This window comes from Takifugu flavidus, chromosome 15, assembly GCF_003711565.1.
Source record: "Takifugu flavidus isolate HTHZ2018 chromosome 15, ASM371156v2, whole genome shotgun sequence".
Classification (NCBI taxonomy): domain Eukaryota; kingdom Metazoa; phylum Chordata; class Actinopteri; order Tetraodontiformes; family Tetraodontidae; genus Takifugu; species Takifugu flavidus.
Window position 1 is genome coordinate 15,143,523 of NC_079534.1, and position 19,277 is coordinate 15,162,799.

General features: G+C 50.3%; 1 protein-coding gene across 7 annotated transcripts in view; it reads right to left on the bottom strand.

Moving 5' to 3' along the window:
* Nucleotides 1–19,277, bottom strand: part of LOC130538816 (supervillin-like) — a 29,850-nt gene that overhangs the window by 3,162 nt on the left and 7,411 nt on the right. For 4 of the 7 annotated variants that reach the window (XM_057056735.1, XM_057056734.1, XM_057056732.1 and 1 more), the window contains 31 exons: nt 18,146–18,959; nt 16,145–17,362; nt 15,388–15,549; nt 15,282–15,319; nt 15,123–15,184; nt 14,906–15,042; nt 13,469–13,748; nt 12,917–12,964; nt 11,700–12,315; nt 10,019–10,529; nt 8,519–8,648; nt 7,879–7,926; nt 7,304–7,381; nt 7,030–7,177; nt 4,521–4,616; nt 4,285–4,365; nt 4,021–4,198; nt 3,749–3,933; nt 3,523–3,678; nt 3,317–3,453; nt 3,043–3,190; nt 2,821–2,966; nt 2,440–2,615; nt 2,196–2,343; nt 1,829–2,114; nt 1,517–1,668; nt 1,310–1,415; nt 1,028–1,235; nt 806–939; nt 469–624; nt 252–395 (listed from right to left, as the gene is read on the bottom strand). In XM_057056735.1, the coding sequence (XP_056912715.1) occupies nt 252–395; nt 469–624; nt 806–939; nt 1,028–1,235; nt 1,310–1,415; nt 1,517–1,668; nt 1,829–2,114; nt 2,196–2,343; nt 2,440–2,615; nt 2,821–2,966; nt 3,043–3,190; nt 3,317–3,453; nt 3,523–3,678; nt 3,749–3,933; nt 4,021–4,198; nt 4,285–4,365; nt 4,521–4,616; nt 7,030–7,177; nt 7,304–7,381; nt 7,879–7,926; nt 8,519–8,648; nt 10,019–10,529; nt 11,700–12,315; nt 12,917–12,964; nt 13,469–13,748; nt 14,906–15,042; nt 15,123–15,184; nt 15,282–15,319; nt 15,388–15,549; nt 16,145–17,362; nt 18,146–18,959 (6,927 nt within the window). The remainder of the gene's footprint in view (nt 1–251; nt 396–468; nt 625–805; nt 940–1,027; nt 1,236–1,309; nt 1,416–1,516; nt 1,669–1,828; nt 2,115–2,195; nt 2,344–2,439; nt 2,616–2,820; nt 2,967–3,042; nt 3,191–3,316; nt 3,454–3,522; nt 3,679–3,748; nt 3,934–4,020; nt 4,199–4,284; nt 4,366–4,520; nt 4,617–7,029; nt 7,178–7,303; nt 7,382–7,878; nt 7,927–8,518; nt 8,649–10,018; nt 10,530–11,699; nt 12,316–12,916; nt 12,965–13,468; nt 13,749–14,905; nt 15,043–15,122; nt 15,185–15,281; nt 15,320–15,387; nt 15,550–16,144; nt 17,363–18,145; nt 18,960–19,277) is intronic. The other 3 variants (XM_057056733.1, XM_057056731.1, XM_057056736.1) reach the window with 3 other exon arrangements.

Consider the following 19,277-nt stretch of genomic DNA (forward strand, 5'->3'; position numbering starts at 1 on the left):
GTTGCTATACTGCTTCAGCACCCACAAACGCCACCGCACGAGTACTGAAGCGGACATTGTTGCCAGGGCAACCAGTCCTGATCAGGCTCTGAAGGGCAGACACAACACGTTCTGCTTGCAAAGGTCATTCAAGCGCTTCAAGATCAACAAATCAGATTTGCCTGCAGTGTGAGCAGGGCCAAAGGTCACGTGCACGTTTCCGACCAAAACCACAGCTGGTCCAGTAGAGTCCAGGTGTCCAGAGCTCTCACCTCTGCAGTACTGCAGCACGGTCTCCATGGCACACTTCCGGTCTGCATCCCAGCGGATCCGGGCTGAACCGGTGCTCTCGCTGTCCTGGGGCCACCAGCCCTGCCACAGGTACACCTCGTGGAAATTGTCGACGAGGAATAAAGCTGCCAGGGAAACACGTCATCACATTAGTGGAAGCAGCGCTTTGTCTGGGGCATCTGTGCCGTCGGGCCTCACTCGGCTGCGGAGCGTTGTACAGGTCCTCCTGCAGGAAGGGCAGCGAGCTGACCCGGTCCGGGACTCTGGACGGGTGGAAGAACTCTCTCGCTACAAACTCCCCAGATGTGCTGCTCAGATGGAAAAGCCGTGGCGTGAAGTTAAACTTTCCTGGATCTGAAGCACAGAACAAGAAATCAGCCCCCATATGGTTCATTTTTAAACCCTTTCTTATTCTGTCTTATTCCTTTGTCTCCAGATCTTCAAAAGGTCTCCAGATGTCTTCAAAACTTCCACCGTTGGCTTCTAACTATGGGAATGAAACGTGATGCTGTGAAGTGCTATTTTCAGACTGCACCTTGTAGCATGCAGTCGTAGGTTTTCCTGTCTTTCCTGCCCAGAGCCTCCCAGAATCCAGGAGGTTCGGCACCCTCATCGCACTCCAGGACGGTCACCTTACTGCTGCTGTGCAGACCTGCCTCCAGCGGACACCTGACACAGCCGGGCAGTTGTGCACAGATATTTATAAAGGTACGTTTACTGGATCCAAAATGTCCTTGGTTCACCATTTCACACTCACTGCTCTTTGATCCTGAGCGCGGTGGTGGTGCCCACGCTCCGTGTGTGCACCTGTGTCTTGCAGCCGTGCCACAGGTAGATGATGGCTTTGTTGATGTTGAGCAGGATCATGGAAGCTCTGGACCGCAGGCTGCTGCAGTGGCAGACCACCTCCAGCAGGTGGCCCTCCACAGGCACTTCACCACGCACACAATAGAGACGCCACTCACCTGGAAGCACAAGTGTGTGAACACGCGATGCTGTTCCCTATCCCTAAATGACACTAGTGTGAGTGGAAGTGTACTCTGAGAGTTCTCCTCCTCCTCCTCCCTTTTGCCAGCATGGATGATCATCCCTCCATTGAAGCACTGCAGGAAGCATGGAGGCTCCTTTCCCTGCTGAACCTGAATCTGTGAGCCAAGAAGCCACATTAACACTAATGCAAACCTCACCTGCGTCACCCAACCGTCAGCAGCTCGTGATGCTACACAAGCATCGTGAGCTCTTGCACCTGTGCTCCTCGCTCCTCATCCAGCTCCACTGTCATCAGTGCCGATGTTCCTTTCTCGCTGACAGACGAGTGGCGACCCTGCCAGAAAAAGTAGCAGCACTTCTCCTTGCCAGGACCAGTGCTCCTCACCTCTGGGTTCTGCCTTCGCCCAACTGGAACACAGTGACAGGCAGCCAGGCCACTTTGTTATAGATAGTCAGGTCCAATCAGAGTAGAACAAAAACCAGTTAATGAGCAGGTAATTCTGAGAAAAGGTTTTTTACGGTAACGGTAGACTAAACAAGTGTTGGGTATAAATACTGCAGCTGTTACCTGAAGTGCTGACCATGCACTTCCACTTGACCACGTAGGCGTCTCCCTCGTGGAACTGGCCAATGCTCTGTCGCGGCAGGCGACTGTAGTCGAATTCCAAGATATGCCAGACGTCTACAGAAACTGTGCTGATCTCCTGAGTCCTCATGTGGTCTTCAGTCTCCAGTGAGCCATGTCCACGTCCAACATTTACCCCATCTATGATGGTAGAAACGGAGGTCTGGAGGACGGGCAGCATCAGGGCAGCGTCATAAGCTTGGCATTGTCGCCCGGGCGCCTCCAGAGCCTGAGGGAGCAAAGATCACAATTAGGATTCAACACCCAAACACAAAGGAAGGGAAGAAAGCACTTTGTGTTGGACGTTCACCTTTGGCTCAGGTGCAACACTGATGCCTTCCTTTGGAGAGGACAACTTTGAGTCTGTCCAGTCTGAGAACTTCTCCTTGAATAAGATCGTCTCATTGTGCTCTGTCAGTCTACCAAATATCGCCCAATCAGGACGGCCCTGGCCTTTCCTGTCACGAACGGTGAAGATGAGGGAAATTAGGGTCGTCTCTAGGTGTGTTACAGGAGGGCGGGGCCTGACCCCAACCAGCAACGGCGTTCCTGACCTGGGTATGAGCGCGTTGCAGCCTCCAGGGTCTAACGGGTTAATGTCACAGCACGTGTAGTCAAACATCCCGTTCCACAGGTGTTTCGCAAGCTGGAAGGCGACTTTTCTCTGGCCAAGCGTCACCTCTTTACCATGCCAAACGTACACCTCACTGCCGAAGTCAAAGACCAGCACCTGCAGACGAGGACAGAGACAAAGAGACACGAGTCTGTCTGGACCTTTTTCAGAACTGGACTGATATCCAGACTTCAGAGTGGACAAAGACTCTGACCTGGCTTTGACATATTCAATGACATATTGACATATTCAATCCAAATACAGGAAGAACAAATGATGACAGACAAATGTCGTCTGTGGTCCAACAGGAAGTCATATTCACCTCTTTGGAGTTCAACAGAGAGCTGCGAGGGACCTTCCCCCACTCATCATCCTCAGGAACAAGCTTGTCATCCAGCAGTCTGAAGATACAGTTGGTTTCCACGATGGCGTTTTCAAACTGCTCGTCCTCCTCAGGTGGACCAGCGCCTGCAGAATGGTCAGACACATCAGAGGAACCCACCAGAGTCAGTCTGAGCAGCAGTGCATCGCCACAATGGGCCACCTTGGTGAGCCGTCTTCCCTCCCAGAATATTCCAGAACTCCTGCGTATCCTGAGCCTGCGTGTTGACACCCTCTTCGATGGTGTGCACGTGACTCGCTCTGCAGCCCAAATCCTTCTTTGTCTGGATGTAGTTGGCCAGATCTATTACCTACAGAAGGAAACCATCATAGTTTCTCACATGGCAGAGAAATGAGGCGTGTGTATGTGCGTGTGTGTGTGTGTGTGTGTGTGTGTGCGTGCGTGTGTGTGTGTGTGTGTGTGTGTGTGTGTGTACCTTGGCTCTCTCGATGATGTTTGAGAACTCTCCTATCCAGACAGAGCAGTGCTCAGGAGCGACCAAAAGGAAACAATCGCCACTGTTGAGCGATGATGCTCTGGGCTCGACTAATCTAGTCTGAACATGGCGACGGCCTGTGGAAAACAAAGGCCTTTAATACAATTATCATTTTCTTGAGGGCAATCCCTTTATGAACGAATGACCTTTGACTTGTATGAGCATGAGGTTCTTGAAGGGCACAGCGCTGTTGTTGGACGTCTGCTCGGAGGTGGTGACGTTACGCAGACTCACGCTGCTGAACTTCTCTTGACTGGCCAGACCAGCGAGCGCAGCCTCGGAGTACTCCGAGCTTTTATTATCTGCAGGGACAACAGGGCCAACAGGTTGTTGCAAAGGAACGTTTCCATGGAATACACCCGAAACACACACCCGTGCGATCGCTCCTCTCCGCCTTCATCCTCCTGGTCTCCAGCTGAGCCACGTTCAGACGCTGCTCCGTGTACTCGTGTCTGATGTCTTCTCTGGCTGCCAGCAGCTTCAGAGGGTTCCTGGAGGCCGGAACATTCCGTGACGGCCGTACCAACCGTTTATGAAGCATCATGGCTGAAGCCAGTCTGGGAGGAAGCAGAGGAGCATAGCAGGCTTGTTCATGAACACGGGATGTGGTGGTGCTGGTTGGGGGGGTCTGAGCATTTACTCACTTTGGACCCTGAGAACCAAAAATGGCATCAAAGTCCTCATTGAATTCAATCCTCGTTGGCTTGTGAGGGAATTCTGCCACGTGCCTGTAGAACTTGGAGAAGATTTCATCATCAAGTTTCATGACCTCCTTCACAGCCTTCTCAGTGACTGTGAGCGTGGTTTCCTGAAGACCTGCCACTGAGCACAGCATGCCAGAAGAACCAAACACTGACCGTCAAGCAGATAGTGGCTGGTGACATGCACACCTCTGGTGGGATACACACCTTTGCTGTTCAAACGACCCAGAAAGCTCTCCAGCTTGTCCAGTTTCTTGTCTGATTCCATGTCAGCTTTGGCCTCAATGTCTGTGAGTGAATCATTTTAGCCTCAGTAATGGTGTCAAGAGTCCTCAGGCAGAAGCTGTTTGCTTCACTTATGCATCTTCATGGTCAGTGCGCTTGTGTTCATCAAGAGAAGAAGTGTTGTTGTGTTGGACAGTACAAGTGCAGCTTGTTCTCACCCTCTGCTGGCCTGCTGACAGCAGACGTGTTGCTCTTCAGCTTGTTGCAGACTGGAGCCAAGATTGGGCTGATGACCGAGGACGAGGCCGCCAGTCCTGCACAGTCACGACACAGTCACAACACAGTCATGACACAGTCACCGACACAGTCACCGGCACAGTCACGACACAGTCACGACACAGTCACGACACAGTCACCGACACAGGTCACGACACAGTCACGACACAGTCACGACACAGTCACCGACACGGTCACGACACAGTCACGACACAGTCACGACACAGTCACCGACACGGTCACGACACAGTCACGACACAGTCACGACACAGTCACCGACACAGTCACCGACACAGTCCGACACAGTCACAACACAGTCACGACACAGTCACGACACAGTCACGACACAGTCACCGACACAGTCACCGGCACAGTCACGACACAGTCACCGACACAGTCACCGACACAGTCACCGACACAGTCACCGGCACAGTCACCGGCACAGTCACGACACAGTCACCGGCACGGTCACCGACACAGTCACGACACAGTCACTGACACAGTCACTGACACAGTCACCGACACAGTCACGGCACAGTCACCGGCACAGTCCCGGCACAGTCACCGGCACAGTCACCGACACAGTCACGACACAGCCACCGACACAGTCACGACACAGTCACTGGCACAGTCACGACACAGTCACCGGCACAGTCACCGACACAGCCACCGACACAGTCACGACACAGTCACCGACACAGTCACCGGGACAGTCACCGGCACAGTCACCGACACAGTCACCGGCACAGTCACGACACAGCCACCGACACAGTCACGACACAGTCACCGGCACAGTCACGACACAGTCACGACACAGTCACGACACAGTCACCGACACAGTCACGACACAGTCACCGACACAGTCACCGACACAGCCACCGGCACAGTCACGACACAGTCACCGGCACAGTCACGACACAGTCACCGGCACAGTCACGACACAGTCATGACACAGTCACCGACACAGCCACCGACACAGTCACGACACAGTCATGACACAGTCACCGACACAGCCACCGGCACAGCCACCGGCACAGTCACGACACAGTCACCGACACAGTCACCGACACAGTCACCGGCACAGTCACCGGCACAGTCACGACACAGTCACCGGCACAGTCACCGACACAGTCACGACACAGTCACCGACACAGTCACCGACACAGCCACCGCCGACACAGCCACCGGCACAGCCACCGGCACAGTCACGACACAGTCACCGACACAGTCACCGACACAGTCACCGGCACAGTCACCGGCACAGTCACGACACAGTCACCGGCACAGTCACCGACACAGTCACGACACAGTCACCGACACAGTCACCGCACAGTCACCGGCACAGTCACCGGCACAGTCCCGACACAGTCACGACACGGTCACACCGACCGACCGGTCACGACACGGTCACCGACACGGTCACCGACACGGTCACCGGCACGGTCACCGACACGGTCACCGACACGGTCACGACACAGTCACCGACACGGTCACCGACACGGCCACCGACACGGTCACGACACGGTCACCGACACGGTCACCGACACGGTCACCGCACAGTCACCGACACAGCCACCGACACAGTCACGACACAGTCACCGGCACAGTCACGACACAGTCACGACACAGTCACGACACAGTCACGAACCCCCACAGTCACGACACAGTCACCGACACAGTCACGACACAGTCACGACACAGTCACGACACAGTCACCGGCACAGTCACGACACAGTCCTGACACAGTCACGACACAGTCACCGACACAGTCACGACACAGTCACCGGCACAGTCACGACACAGTCACGACACAGTCCGACACAGTCACGACACAGTCACGTCACAGTCACCGTCACAGTCACCGACACAGTCACGACACAGTCACGACACGGTCACCGACACAGTCACCGGCACAGTCAAGACACAGTCACGACACAGTCACGACACAGTCATGACACAGTCACCGGCACAGTCACGGCACAGTCACCGGCACAGTCACCGGCACAGTCACGACACAGTCACGACACAGTCACCGACACAGTCACCGGCACAGTCACCGACACAGTCACGACACAGTCACCGACACAGTCACCGACACAGTCATGACACAGTCACGACACAGTCACCGGCACAGTCACCGACACAGTCACGACACAGTCACGACACAGTCACCGACACAGTCATGACACAGTCACCCACACAGCATAAAGAATCTGGGGCAACACCCCCACTCAACTGTCTGTATGTTGATCTATATACATATGATCTATATCCAGCAGCTCTATGGAGCCAGGAACCAGAGAGTTCCACAGACTTTGTAGCGTCGCCACCATCTTTGACCCTAGACACCACATGGTGATGCCGATGGAGATGGACGTATCCATACGAGGACAGTGATGAAATGATGACTTTATTATTGTTACACAGTAAAGCTCTGGACAGCCTGCTGACCTTTCTGCACCATCCGTGCAGCCACCGTGTACTGAGCAGAGTCATTGGCTGCTCCTCTGCCCTTCGTCTTCCAGGCATCCTCGTGAACCGAAATCATCTGTTTTCTCTCTACGATGGTCATCTGGGCCTCATCCTCTCCCACGGGTTTCTGCACAGACAGCAGGAAAACAACTGGATCAACAAGACGATCCAGTAAAAAGGTTTGGGGCACTGGTGTGAATGTCCTCTAGCCTGAAGGATCTGTGGGGCAGAGGGGTAGCAGCAGCCTTCTCACCTGAATATGATGGTCAATGTACTGACACTTCTGACCCAGAGAGACAGGAGGAGAGAATGTGGAGGAGAAGACGGGTTCCTGAGGAGTCAGAGGTGGAGGAAAACAGTCAAAGAAAAGGGGAAAATGAGGAGCAAATGTGAATCTTCATCAGAGGTGATGTGATGACCACAGAGCAGCGTTTTACTCCCCCCAGTTCTACAAGGGTGTCTTGGTAGCGTGACACCTCAACACAGTGGGGGGAAGACTGAAGGCAGAGTGAGCCAAGATGAAGCTGCTGCATCTGCTCACAAACATCCATCAGGGTTCAGCTCCACGACCACCAGCGGCTCATTCAATGACCTCAGTCAGGATTTAATCAGGACAATTCAGGACCTGAACCAGACACCTCAGGAAGGGTTTAATCAGGAGCTCCAGGACCTGAACCAGGTGGGCTGACAGGCAGACAGACAGACAGACAGGCAGGCAGGCAGACAGGCAGGCAGACAGACAGAGAGATAAGCAGACAGACAGACAGGCAGGCAGACAGGCAGGCTGACAGACAGACAGACAGACGTTTAGATGGGGTGAGGCCTTACCCACAGCTGTTCAGAAGCAGACGTGGTGGACTGGTCTCCCTGCTCTTCCTGGGTGGGTGAGACAGGGAGGAGAAGGAGGAGTGAGACATTAGTGCTCTGATGGCTCCAGGAGGTGAGACTGCCTGGAGGATTTACCAACAAGGGCTTAACTGGCCACGTTCAGCCAGCAGAATACTAATGTGCAGCTTTGGAAGCTTAGTTAAGCTTCTCCAGCAGATGTCTACAGATAAAGTCAGCAGATGACTGGAGACCTTTCAGACTTTATATGAAACCCAAACCTTCCCAAATGTCTGGAGTGTATGGGAGCTGATGCTGCTCGCTGGTCCGGACCGCTGAGCTCACACAACAGAGGAAATGGGGATGATGGAGAGAAAAGCAACACTTAGCTAGGAGGGAGGATAGGCGTTGCCATGGTGATCACAGTGCTCGGGCTGCAATGTAGTTTCTTCAGCAAACATTTTCATATCAGCATAATGGTCCGTCTCTATTTCTGCTCATTTTAAACCACGGTGATGTCACAGATTCATCATTTTCCTAGTTCATCTGATACAAATGTACATTACAAAAGTAGACGGACGGACAGACACACACACGTGTGTTTTAGTGGTGTTTTAGTGTGTGCGTTCATGGTGTGTCTGACCTTTTCCACAGCAGCTGGGTCTGGGTGCCATGACTGAACCTGCTGCTCGGTGGATGCCTTCACTACTTCCTGTTTCTTATTGATCCTATTCTTCCAGTCCTCCTCACCACTCTTCTTGAGCAGCGCCACCCTGACCCCAAACCAAACACAATATCATTTAGGAACGTGAATCTTGGGACTGGTCCGTACATCTCTCATGATATGATGATGATAAGAACATGGGGTTTGGTTACAAACCAAACTGAAACTGTCAACTGCCTTTTTAAAGTGTGTTGAGAACACTTGAAAAGGTAACAGACACTGAAAGCACTTGAGCATTGGAATGGGTGAAAACCAGGTCAGACATTTCTGCTTCACAGCAAATAAAAGATCTATTCATGGCTGATGGGTGCAGGGTAGAGGAAAGTATGTCATCCCCACAGCTTAAGTGTGGACATTGAAGCAATGAGGACATTTGAGGAATCTGCAGCTGTTCTCTGTAGATTTCTTTTGTTCCTGAAGAACTTAACTGACCAAGAACAAAAGAATCTCAAAATACGTCAGCTAGTAGAGAAATCCTGCCATCCTGGGGCATTTTGGGTTACTGCCGAGATCAACTGTGAAAGCTAGGGTTAACCCTACCCCTACCTTAACCATATCTCTACCCCTACCCCCAACCCTACCCCTGCCCTTAACCTTATATCTACCCCTACCCCCAACCCTACTCCCACCCTTAACCTTATCTCTACCCCTTCCCCTACCTCTACCCCCTACCCTATCCCTGCCCTTAACTTTATCTCTAACCCTACCCCTACTCCTACCCTCAACCCTACCCCTAACCTTAACTTGATCTCTATCCCTACCCCTACCCCTATCCCTGCCCTTATCCTCATCTCTATCCCTATCCCTACCCCTACCCCTACCCCTAACCCTGCCCTTAACTTGATCTCTATCCCTACCCCTACCCCTATCCCTGCCCTTATCCTCATCTCTATCCCTATCCCTACCCCTACCCCTACCCCTATCCCTGCCCTTAACTTTATCTCTATCCCTACCCCTACCCCTAACCCTGCCCTTAACTTGATCTCTATCCCTACCCCTAGTCCTAACTCTACCCTAACCCTAAATGTTTCAGTGTTCCTGCAGGATGTTTGTTCTGTAATGACTAATGGTCTGAAGAATGGCACATTTCCCTCAGAAATGTTTTAGTACAAGTTTTCCCTTTCAGGAGTGGGTTGATATTTCCTTTTTCATGCCTCTAGAATTTGAATTCCCAATGAAGGATTAAGTTAGTCAAGAAATCCCCTCATAACCTAATGAGCAAGTGCTGAGTAGGTGCTTAATGTAGCCAATACTTCCACCATATAAGGGTCTTGGTGCGGAAATGCAAAGGGTGTGTCAAACATATGTGGAGTTTATTATCATGGGCTGTAACTGACCAGAGCCATCATCATCATCATCATCATCATCATCATCATCACTCAACTAGTAAAAGGGCCAAATTCAGACTCATTTCCTCACCGCTCCTTAATAGACATTTGTTTGGAGGACATCCTGTCCAACAGTATGTCTTCAGACTCTGTGGGGGACAGCAGATCTCCAGGAAGGACACTTGACCTGTTGAAGTCCCCACTGTGGTCCAGGGTTAGAGAGTAAGACTTGACCAGTGCCTGAGGCAAAGCCTGGGGTTTGGGAGGAGTTGGTGGGGGTATCTGGGATTTGGGCTGTGGGTTTGGGGGAGATGTCTGCAGGTATGGCTTAGGCAGAGGCTGGCTGAAGGTTTGCAGCCTCAGCTGGGTTTGTGAGGCCTGAGTAAAAGGTTTGGCTAAAGATGGTGGGGGCTGTGGTGTGATGTCTGATGGAGGCTTTGGGAGAGTTGGAGGAGGCTGCTGTGTGATGGGTTTGGGGTAGGTTCTAGGAGGCTGGGTGCAGGTTTGCTGCAGGTGCTGATGGTCATCTAGATTTTCAGATGCTGTCCTGGATGACAATTGAGCTACGGGAGGCCTTGGAGGTCCACGATCATGAAGCACATCTGAGAGAAAAGTGACAAAATATTTTTAAAAATGTTTATTTTTCTGTATAATGTGTGAGTCTGAGTTATGTGAAATGGAACCAAAAATGTAGCAAAGTATTAAACAAACACTGTCCCCTACCCCTACCCCTGTTCAAAAAAAGGATAATTGCTTTGTTTTTCCAATAAAGGTTCACAATGTTCATCATCCAAAAGTGAAATTGAAGTTGAAGTTGAAGTTGAGCATAATTTGTACACATGGACATAAACCTATCCTGAAAGACGAATGGGAATTAGCATGATGCTAATGGTCTTTAATGACTGCCTACAACAGCAAATCACAAGTTATAAGAAATTACATCATTATAAATGTTTCTCACTAAAAACGTCATCATTAGTATTAATAAAGATGTGAGCAGTGCACGCCATCTCTATAATCATTATCATTTTTCCTGTAAGAATGCAATTTTATAATGCTAAGCTAAAGTGCTTCAGGAAATGAGAGTAACAGTTTATCACACAACTGTGGCCCTGACCCTAACTGCAGCTTTGAGGATTTGTTGATGTGTCTAATCACATTTGAAGGAGAAATTGTCATTTTAGACAGTATGAGGTTTGTTTTGGGGACTATTCTGATGCATATCCCAGCATGCAGAGGGAAATCCAGCTTTCCGTCCTGCCCCAGCCGTCCTCTGCCTCCACGAATGTGATGAGAAACATTTCCACACTCTTTCAGAGCACTTGTGATGTGCGTGTGCATGCCTGGCAACCGGGCAGAGATTCTGTGCATTAGCACATAAAAACAGGTCAGTCCCATTATTCTGTAGCCTGGGCTCCGTTCATGTGGTGCAAACAGCCCTTTGTGGACCAGGACAGTGAGGACACACAATTATAGATCCTTCATGTCTGTTAGCTGACAAGTAGAATGAACATTCTTCTTTCTAGACAAAGGAGCCAGGAGGCAATACTACATAGAAAAAATGCTAATTAGATGCAGCCTCAGACATGTTTGCATAAACCAAACACCCCCATTGGGAGCAGTGTGTGTGTGTGTGTGTGTGTGTGTCTGTGTGTGTGTGTGTATGGCACACATGTGTGTGGTGGGGGGGCTGTTCACATTAGACAATGAGGATGATGAGAAACATTTCCTTCCCTGATATCTCTGATTCTTTTGTCAACAAATCCTCCTACCTGAGACGCCTGCCGGGCCGTAGCTCCTGTCCTGCCCCTGCTTACTGGATGCTTCTTGAAGGTGTAGCCCTCTTCCTCCTTGCTCCCCTCTCTCTTGGGAGTCTCCCACTATGCCGCTCCAGCTGGTCAGAGGCTTTGACTCGCCCCTCTGCCAAGAGTGTTGAGGATGTGGCTGTACGTCGGGGGAGCACGACTTCCCTTTCGAGCTGCTCTCTTGGTTTTCCTCACTGGCTCCTCCCTGTTGCCGCCCCTCAACCCCCTCCTCCTCCCGAGGATGCTCTCTCCCACTCTCCTCCTGCTGTCTGAGTCCAGCAGTGGAGGAAGGAGGGAAAGGGGAGATGTTGGGCTCTGTCTCACTGTTGCCAGGCTCTCTGCTCTGAGTCATGGAGAAATACCTCAGCGCCCTCTGCTGGTGGCTGCTGGCAGCCCGTTGTTGGGCCGGGCTGCAGGAAATGATGGCAGATGTGCCTGGACTGAGATGGTCCTCGTTGCAAACGCCGCTGCTGCCTGGTGTGACGGTCGCTGAGGTGACTGAGGCTTGGGCGGGCTCAGCTGTCACAGGGAGGAAGAGGGAGCCTGACAGGGGCTCCAGGTTGACCACACCTCCATTTTTCAGCTGCAGAAAAAGCAGGATTCACCTCAGAATATGAAGATAAAAATATTAAAACAATAGTGATGGTGGACGAGGAGGTGAGCCGGCACAGAGCACAGCGTTAACAAATGCTTTCAAATCTTTAGTCTTTTGCAAAATAGCAGCAATACAAACATTTCGCTTCACTAGCTGTTTTTTTGCTATTTTGCCTGGATTCCAGCTTGTCCCAGTGAAACATAAACACAAGCAATGGTACTAGTTTACCCAGGGTTAGGGTTAGGGAACCTCCGTATAAATCTGTATGATGCTCTCAGACCCAGAGTCATCCACCCACAGACTCCCTGGATAACTGTCTTATTTTGTACTTCATGCAGGATGGAAAGAAGCCTGAACAAACCAGCATGCGGCTCCATGATTTCTGTGCATGTTATGCAATGAGCATCATTGGAGGGGGAGTAAAGGAAACAGCAACCTGAGGTGTAAAAACCTTGTTGGCATTGCAGCACAAAGCACAGAGTTTAGCTCAGCGGCTACAGAAGGAGCTGCCATTTGAATGCAGCTGAGCTCAATCATCAGTCAGAAGAGCCACTCCTCAGTCAGGCCAGCACAGGCAGCAGGCGCTTACATGTTCTCTAAGACTGGCTCCTGCACAGGCAGGCAGCGGGCCAGCGTCCTGTGTGAACACCAGTCACTGATTAGACACCTGTCCCACAACACTGCCAGAGAAAGCTTGAGTGGATGGAAGGTTGGAGGATCAGACCGCTGCTCTGGATGATTTGGGGGTTGTGAACCAAATCTCAGCAGAAAACTCGTCTACTTGTCTGTTCATAAAGGCTTCTTTGGGAAGCTCCTAAATTTGTCTGGTCTCAAAGGCCTCAGCAACTATCTGAACCTTAGCGGCTGGTCTATGGGCGGGATTTGTCTTTGCCTCTTGCAGCCAATAAACAATATCAGGATATTAAGCATATCGTCCCTAAACCAGCTTCTGCTTCAGTATCAATGTGCACAAATTCTGGACTCACAAACAAAAATGTCACTGAATAATCAAATGATCCTTTCATGCACTGTTTTAAAACGCACCCACACCAGGTTGCTCATATTTTGATTTTGGTTCCACAAAAACTACACATTTAGGACTGATTAAACTTGTGTCTTGGACAGATGGAGACTTTCAAACCTGGGCCACCTCTCCTGGGGTGATGGGTTGGGTCTGAAAGCGGGCGCTGGCCCTGCGGAGCCGGGAGTCTCCTCGGAGCCCCTCCGTGTTCCTGTCTGCAGCGTGGGACAGGCGGTTAAAGAGAGCCATCTTCTCTGTCAGGCTGAGCGTGGACATGTCAGGCTCCCCTGACACATTCTCCAGAGGGTCTCCCTCCACCCCAGCTTTAGAAACCTGAGATGATTTCTGGCTTTGCCTCTCGTGATCCTGGACGGTTGAGTCTGGCTCAGAGTGCTGGATGCTGGGCAACGACACAGGTGAAGACACTGTATTTAAAAAGCACCTCTGTAGTGGCTGAGAACACTCAAAGCTCCGTAGATGGCAACAACCTTCCCCCCGTCACACGCCTGCATAGACTCATGGCAACGAGGAGCTGACAGCAGCACCTGCTCATCAGCAGAAAGAACCAATCACAGCTGCCCGTTCAGGACAGATGACTTCTCCTTTAGCTTAGCTTAGCGCATGTGGAAGAGACCAGCGCAGAAGCACTGAAGTGTGTGGAGGATTCTGGGGCCACGTGCACCACCCATTGATGCTCTGAACTCTGGCAGGTGAAGTCAGTATCACTGGTCATCAACTGATCACCCCTTTAAACTCTCGCACGGCCAGAAATGTCCAACAGATTAAAGAGTTATCGTAGACCCCAAAGGAACATGTTCTCTACCGCTGTAGCCTTGCTGGGTGGCCTCCAGCACCAACGCTGATGTTTTGTCCCATCAGGACCTGTCTTTGGATGCCTTCATGGACACTATAAAGTCCAGAATTACAGAATTACAACACAGTTCTCATTCAAGGCCAGTCACTGATTTGTTTTCTCATGACTGCATTTATATAGTTATAGTAACATGGTCCTCCTGGACAGAAGTGTTCATAGGTCTGGTTACCTGGTTACCATGATCAGATAAGTTAGTTCCTTTTCTCCACCAGAGGCCATAGAAAGTCAGACATGCTGTTTGTTTGAAATGCTTCATATCAGAAAGTAATGTTGTGATTAGGACGGTTAGTTACTGTGACCAGGAACAATAGCCTTCCCTCATAACTGTGAGGAACGAGCACATGGCAGATCATGGATGGGCCGATCAGAAGTGTGACCAAGAGGGCGAATCACAGGTCAAAAGGTCTCGTCCCTTCATCTGCAGACCCGTGAGGTGCATTCTCCACCTCAAAACTAAACTAATGAGCTAATGACAGCTAGGAGACTTTGGGACAATGTGGCTGCTTCACTTTTTCAGTACAAAAAAGCACAAAAAGGGGTAAAACCAAAACCAACATACTGACAATCCAGTTTCAAGAGAATAGAAACAAAGAGTTCGGAGTTCCAGGCAACCCAGGAGACAACAGAGGGCTCTATTAAAAGCAGTTATTTTCTTAATTACTGGCAGCTCAAGTCCATTCTACCTTGAAGCACTGGCCACCTCCATGTTGGTGACTGGTTGTGTGTGGGCACGATCCTGGACCCTCCTCAGACGCCTTTCTACTGCAGCATTTCGAGAGCGTGGTTTGGGAACTGCTCCCTCTGATGACCTCTCCAGTTCCTGGAGGAACACGTCATTACGTTGTGATCACCTGATCATGTGACCATCTGAGTTTGAATGTGTGTAAGGTGGAGGTGTACCCGGAACAGAGATCTCTTGGCAGCCACACTCATCTTTGCTCTGTCATCCAGTTTTTCTTCATCTGATGAAATAATGATGGTCAACAGTCAGAGTTGAAGGTGACCTGCCATTGTCATCAGGTGTCCTCCCATTTTCTGGGTGCATCCTCCTGAACTTACCTTCAGTGCTCTGCAGCTGAGAGGGGCTCACGCGAGTCCTGCAAGAAGAACCAGGTGAGGCATCAGCATGCAGGATGCACAGAGCAGGGGATGCCCCATCATCTACCTGTCTGACTCCAGGCGCTCTGCAGAGGTGATGGGCTGGGTCCTAAACCTCTCTGACAGGCGACTGTCTCCTGGAGTGATGTAGCGCCGTGGCCTCCGCACAGCCCTGTCTCCATCACTGGGATCTCCATCCATGGCTGACACCTCTGCCTTCATGCTCTCCCTGTTTGAGTGATGCACGCATTTAAACACAGAGAGTGTAAGAGAGACATGTTTTACAGCTAAATTTCTTTTTCTTTGGGGGGGGTTATAGGATGAGTTGTGTAAAAACGATCTCGTTAGAAACCACATCAGGTTTGATTGACTCCACCACACAGAACGGACACACCTCCAGTGACTGGCATGCTCCCTGGCCACTAGCTTAGCTTAGCATGTTAACTTAGCATGTTTTTAGGTTTGGTCGGTTTTGGTGGTGCCTACAAAACAGTATAATTATAACAATTACTGTTGATAAGATTTCAGATAAAAGTCTGTGAGGCTGCAATAATGAATATTAGGAATGGAAGTAAGAAAAGTGTTTTATTATTTACAGATATTTTGGATGAGTATTTGTTGTTCCTCAATGTGAACCAAGACATCCAACAGGAGTAAAATGGGCCACAATGCATATTCATAGCATGAAATGTTATTATATACAATTTCCCAAACCAATGAATGTCCATATGGAAAAACTTGGCGAGCTAAAGGAAGTTTGCAGCATGCAGTTGAGAAGAGCGAGTATTCCATGATGCAACACATACGCATGCCAGTAGACCTACACATCCAGTCTCCTGTTGGCATTCTCCAGGTAAGAATGTCGCAGCTGTGCCACTGACACTCTGGTGTCCAGGGTGCCCACGTCCCCATTGACCACCCCTGGTGGATGGAAACCTCTTAGGGACTCTCTGCTGGCTGCTGCTTTCTCCACCTGATACATGGCAGAATGCTGCCTCACACCTATATCAGACATTGACCGGGTTCGTGTCTTGGGTTTGGGTCCTCCACTCATTTCCACGTGTGTTTGTTTGTTCTGAGCAGCAGATGTGCTCTTCTGGAGGTAGACAAGTGAATCACCTCCGTGCTGCCCTGACGGACCTTGCTGCTGCTGCTGCCGGGGCTCACAGTGGATCCTGGGCTGTGCACCTTGCTCTTGCCTGAGCCGTTCTTGTCTTTGAGCCTGCTGTTGTCTTAAATGAGCTTGTAGTTTCTGATCTTGCTGTTGCATCTGAGAGCTGGGTTCTTTCTTTATGTGTTCCAACTGTTGTTGTTCTGAAGGAACATGCAGTACATTTTGGAGTTGTGAGTAATGATGTGAACCTGTCTGAGGACCTCCAGCAGTTTGGGACGGCTTCAACGATGTAGGAGTTCTCTCTTCTTGACCATCACGGCTGGACAGGACCTCTTTCCTGCCTTCTCTGATCCTTTGAACTGTTCTGTCTCTTCCCCTTTCCCTCGGTCTCTCTTGGGCCCAGGCTTCCTCGCCAGAACTCCTCCTCCTATGTTCTGGACTGTAGGTTTGTTGGTCTGTGTCATCATGGTGGCCTCTATGATGATCTTCTACACTCCTTTCCCTTCGGCGTATCTCTGAGGGCAGAACTGCTTTCCTGCTCTTGAGCAGACCTTCTGTTTGGGCCTCATCTTTCAGAGCCTGTCTGGCCTCCAGTCTTGCCTCTCTGTGGGCTGCATAGATTTGATCAGCACTAACTCTTCTTCGTGGCTGCACGCTGGGAGGCTCAGCAAGTTTGCCAGAGCCAACAGGGACAGGAATGTTCAAATAGGGCTGAGATTCAAGGCCAGAGTGTTGATGTTCAGAAGAGGAGCGTTGAAAGGCTGTTTGGTCATGAGCAGGGAGGTATGCTGGCAACATCTGGGCTTGGGAAACAGTCCTTTGCTGAGAGGGCCTGATGGTTTGTTTGTTGGCCTGGTACCTGTCAGGATTCCTGTCAGAAATCCTCTTGATATTTTCATTTGAGAACAATTGTTCCTTTGCTCGGATTCTTGAGGAAGAAGAACGAATAAGCAAAACTGAAATTCTTGTGTGATTATGGTATTTTCCATTTCACAGATTTCGACCTATTTGCCTCTACTGGACTTGACTCAACTCAGTTTTGGTCCTTTTCCATAACTGTTGAGTATCAGCTCAATGTGGATGAGGTGGCCATACCAAGGTAGCAGAAACATCTGCACCCTGTCCTTGGACCACTACCTGGCCAACGAGCGACCAGCAGTCTGTTGACACGACATTTGTGGCTCAACTCCTTTCACTTAGAACCCAAAATAGAAGGTGGCTTAGGACAGCCAAGTAGTCACTAAAATAGCACCTGGTGCCAGATACTATGGACTGTGGAGAACCTGAGTGGAGTCAAGCAGAGCTGAGAAGAGTCTGTGGAAAAGCCCTATTAGAGTGGATTTGTTCCCCAAAAACGGAACCTAAATACATTTATAGCTGTAATAAGTGATGTATTTTAATAAAATCAAATTCTTTTTTTCTGCTTTCATGCCTTAGTGTTGATGTTTTGTACATCTTGAGCATTGATTCCAATTCATCTGTTCATTTTTCTCCTTTATAATATTTCTCCCTTTTTAGGGGAGATTTGTGGAGTGTCTTTAAACAGCTTCATAAAACCAGAATTTTACCAGACATCGGATCATTTTCATCAGCAGTAATTCATCATTGAACAAGATAATGCAAACATCTGTGTTCATTGAACGTTGAGCATAGATGAGAGCATCTCGTGCTTGCTCACAACCATGATGGACGCGCACATTTATCAACTCACCCCTGCCTGTTGAGGATGCTCTGGGCCTGCTGCTCGATGAACAAATCTCCAGGGGAGATGCCGTACCGAGCGGCAGGCAGGGAGGCCCGGCGGGAGCTGCGAGGGGAACTTGGTACACCTGTAAGGCTGTGGTTGTCTTTGGTGGAAGCACTACCGGGCTCATGGTGGACTTCGCCTTGGTGGTGTTGTGGCTGTAGTGGAGGAAGGCCATGTTGCTCTTGGCTTTTACTTCTTGTTCTTGAATTCTCCTGAACTCCACCATGATGGTAGTTCTTGATGTTCATCACTTTTTCTTGCTCAGAGAATCTTTTTGATTTCTCCTGAAGAAGTGGCTGGTTTGAGTGCCTGAGATCGGACAGGGAAGTGGATTGCTGATCTGGCTGATTCCTCATGTAGACTCTGCCCACCCCAGAGCGGTATGGCACCCTAGGCTCTTGTCCTTCTTCAGCTGCCTCCTGTCTGTCTCTGTCGTGCCTGCTGGTCTTTTGATCATCACTAAGATCTGGATTACGCCACGGACGGTACTGAGGTGTATCAGTCTCTGGTTCCTGGTCCAGGAGAATGCCGTAACTCTCAGACAGCTGGCGGCGGCGTTCGGCTTTGTAGCGAGCTATACGTTCAGCTTTGGAACTGAGGCTGGAGTCTGAGGGGCCACATGTATGTGCAGAAGAAGTGGAGAACTTTACTGGCTCTACGTACACCAACAATGGCTCTGGTCCACTGCAGTCAACGGCCCTTTTGGCTTGAAGTGATTTGTCCAGGTGATCTGATGGCCTCTGAGGGGCCTCCAGCTCCTCGCGGCTGTAGTGTCTCACTGTGGCACATACATTAGAATCACCCTGCAGAACGTCTGAAGTCTCTACGCATGTGTAACGTTAATGTGGCATTTGAAAGAAAGTCCATCAGTCTGGGATATGGATTATCACTGCTAACTGAAATCAGAAGGTAGCTTATGGTGTTACCTTAGTATCAAAAGTCACGTAAGAAGATTTTATCTTCACAAAAAGTCCCTACGCATGTTCAGCAACCACCAGCCTGGTTACCGGATGTTAAGTCTTGCTTAAACAGCCGTAAAAAGGCTTGAAAGTTGTGCATTGAGGAGAGGACCCAGGTCATTGGAATTAGACCCACA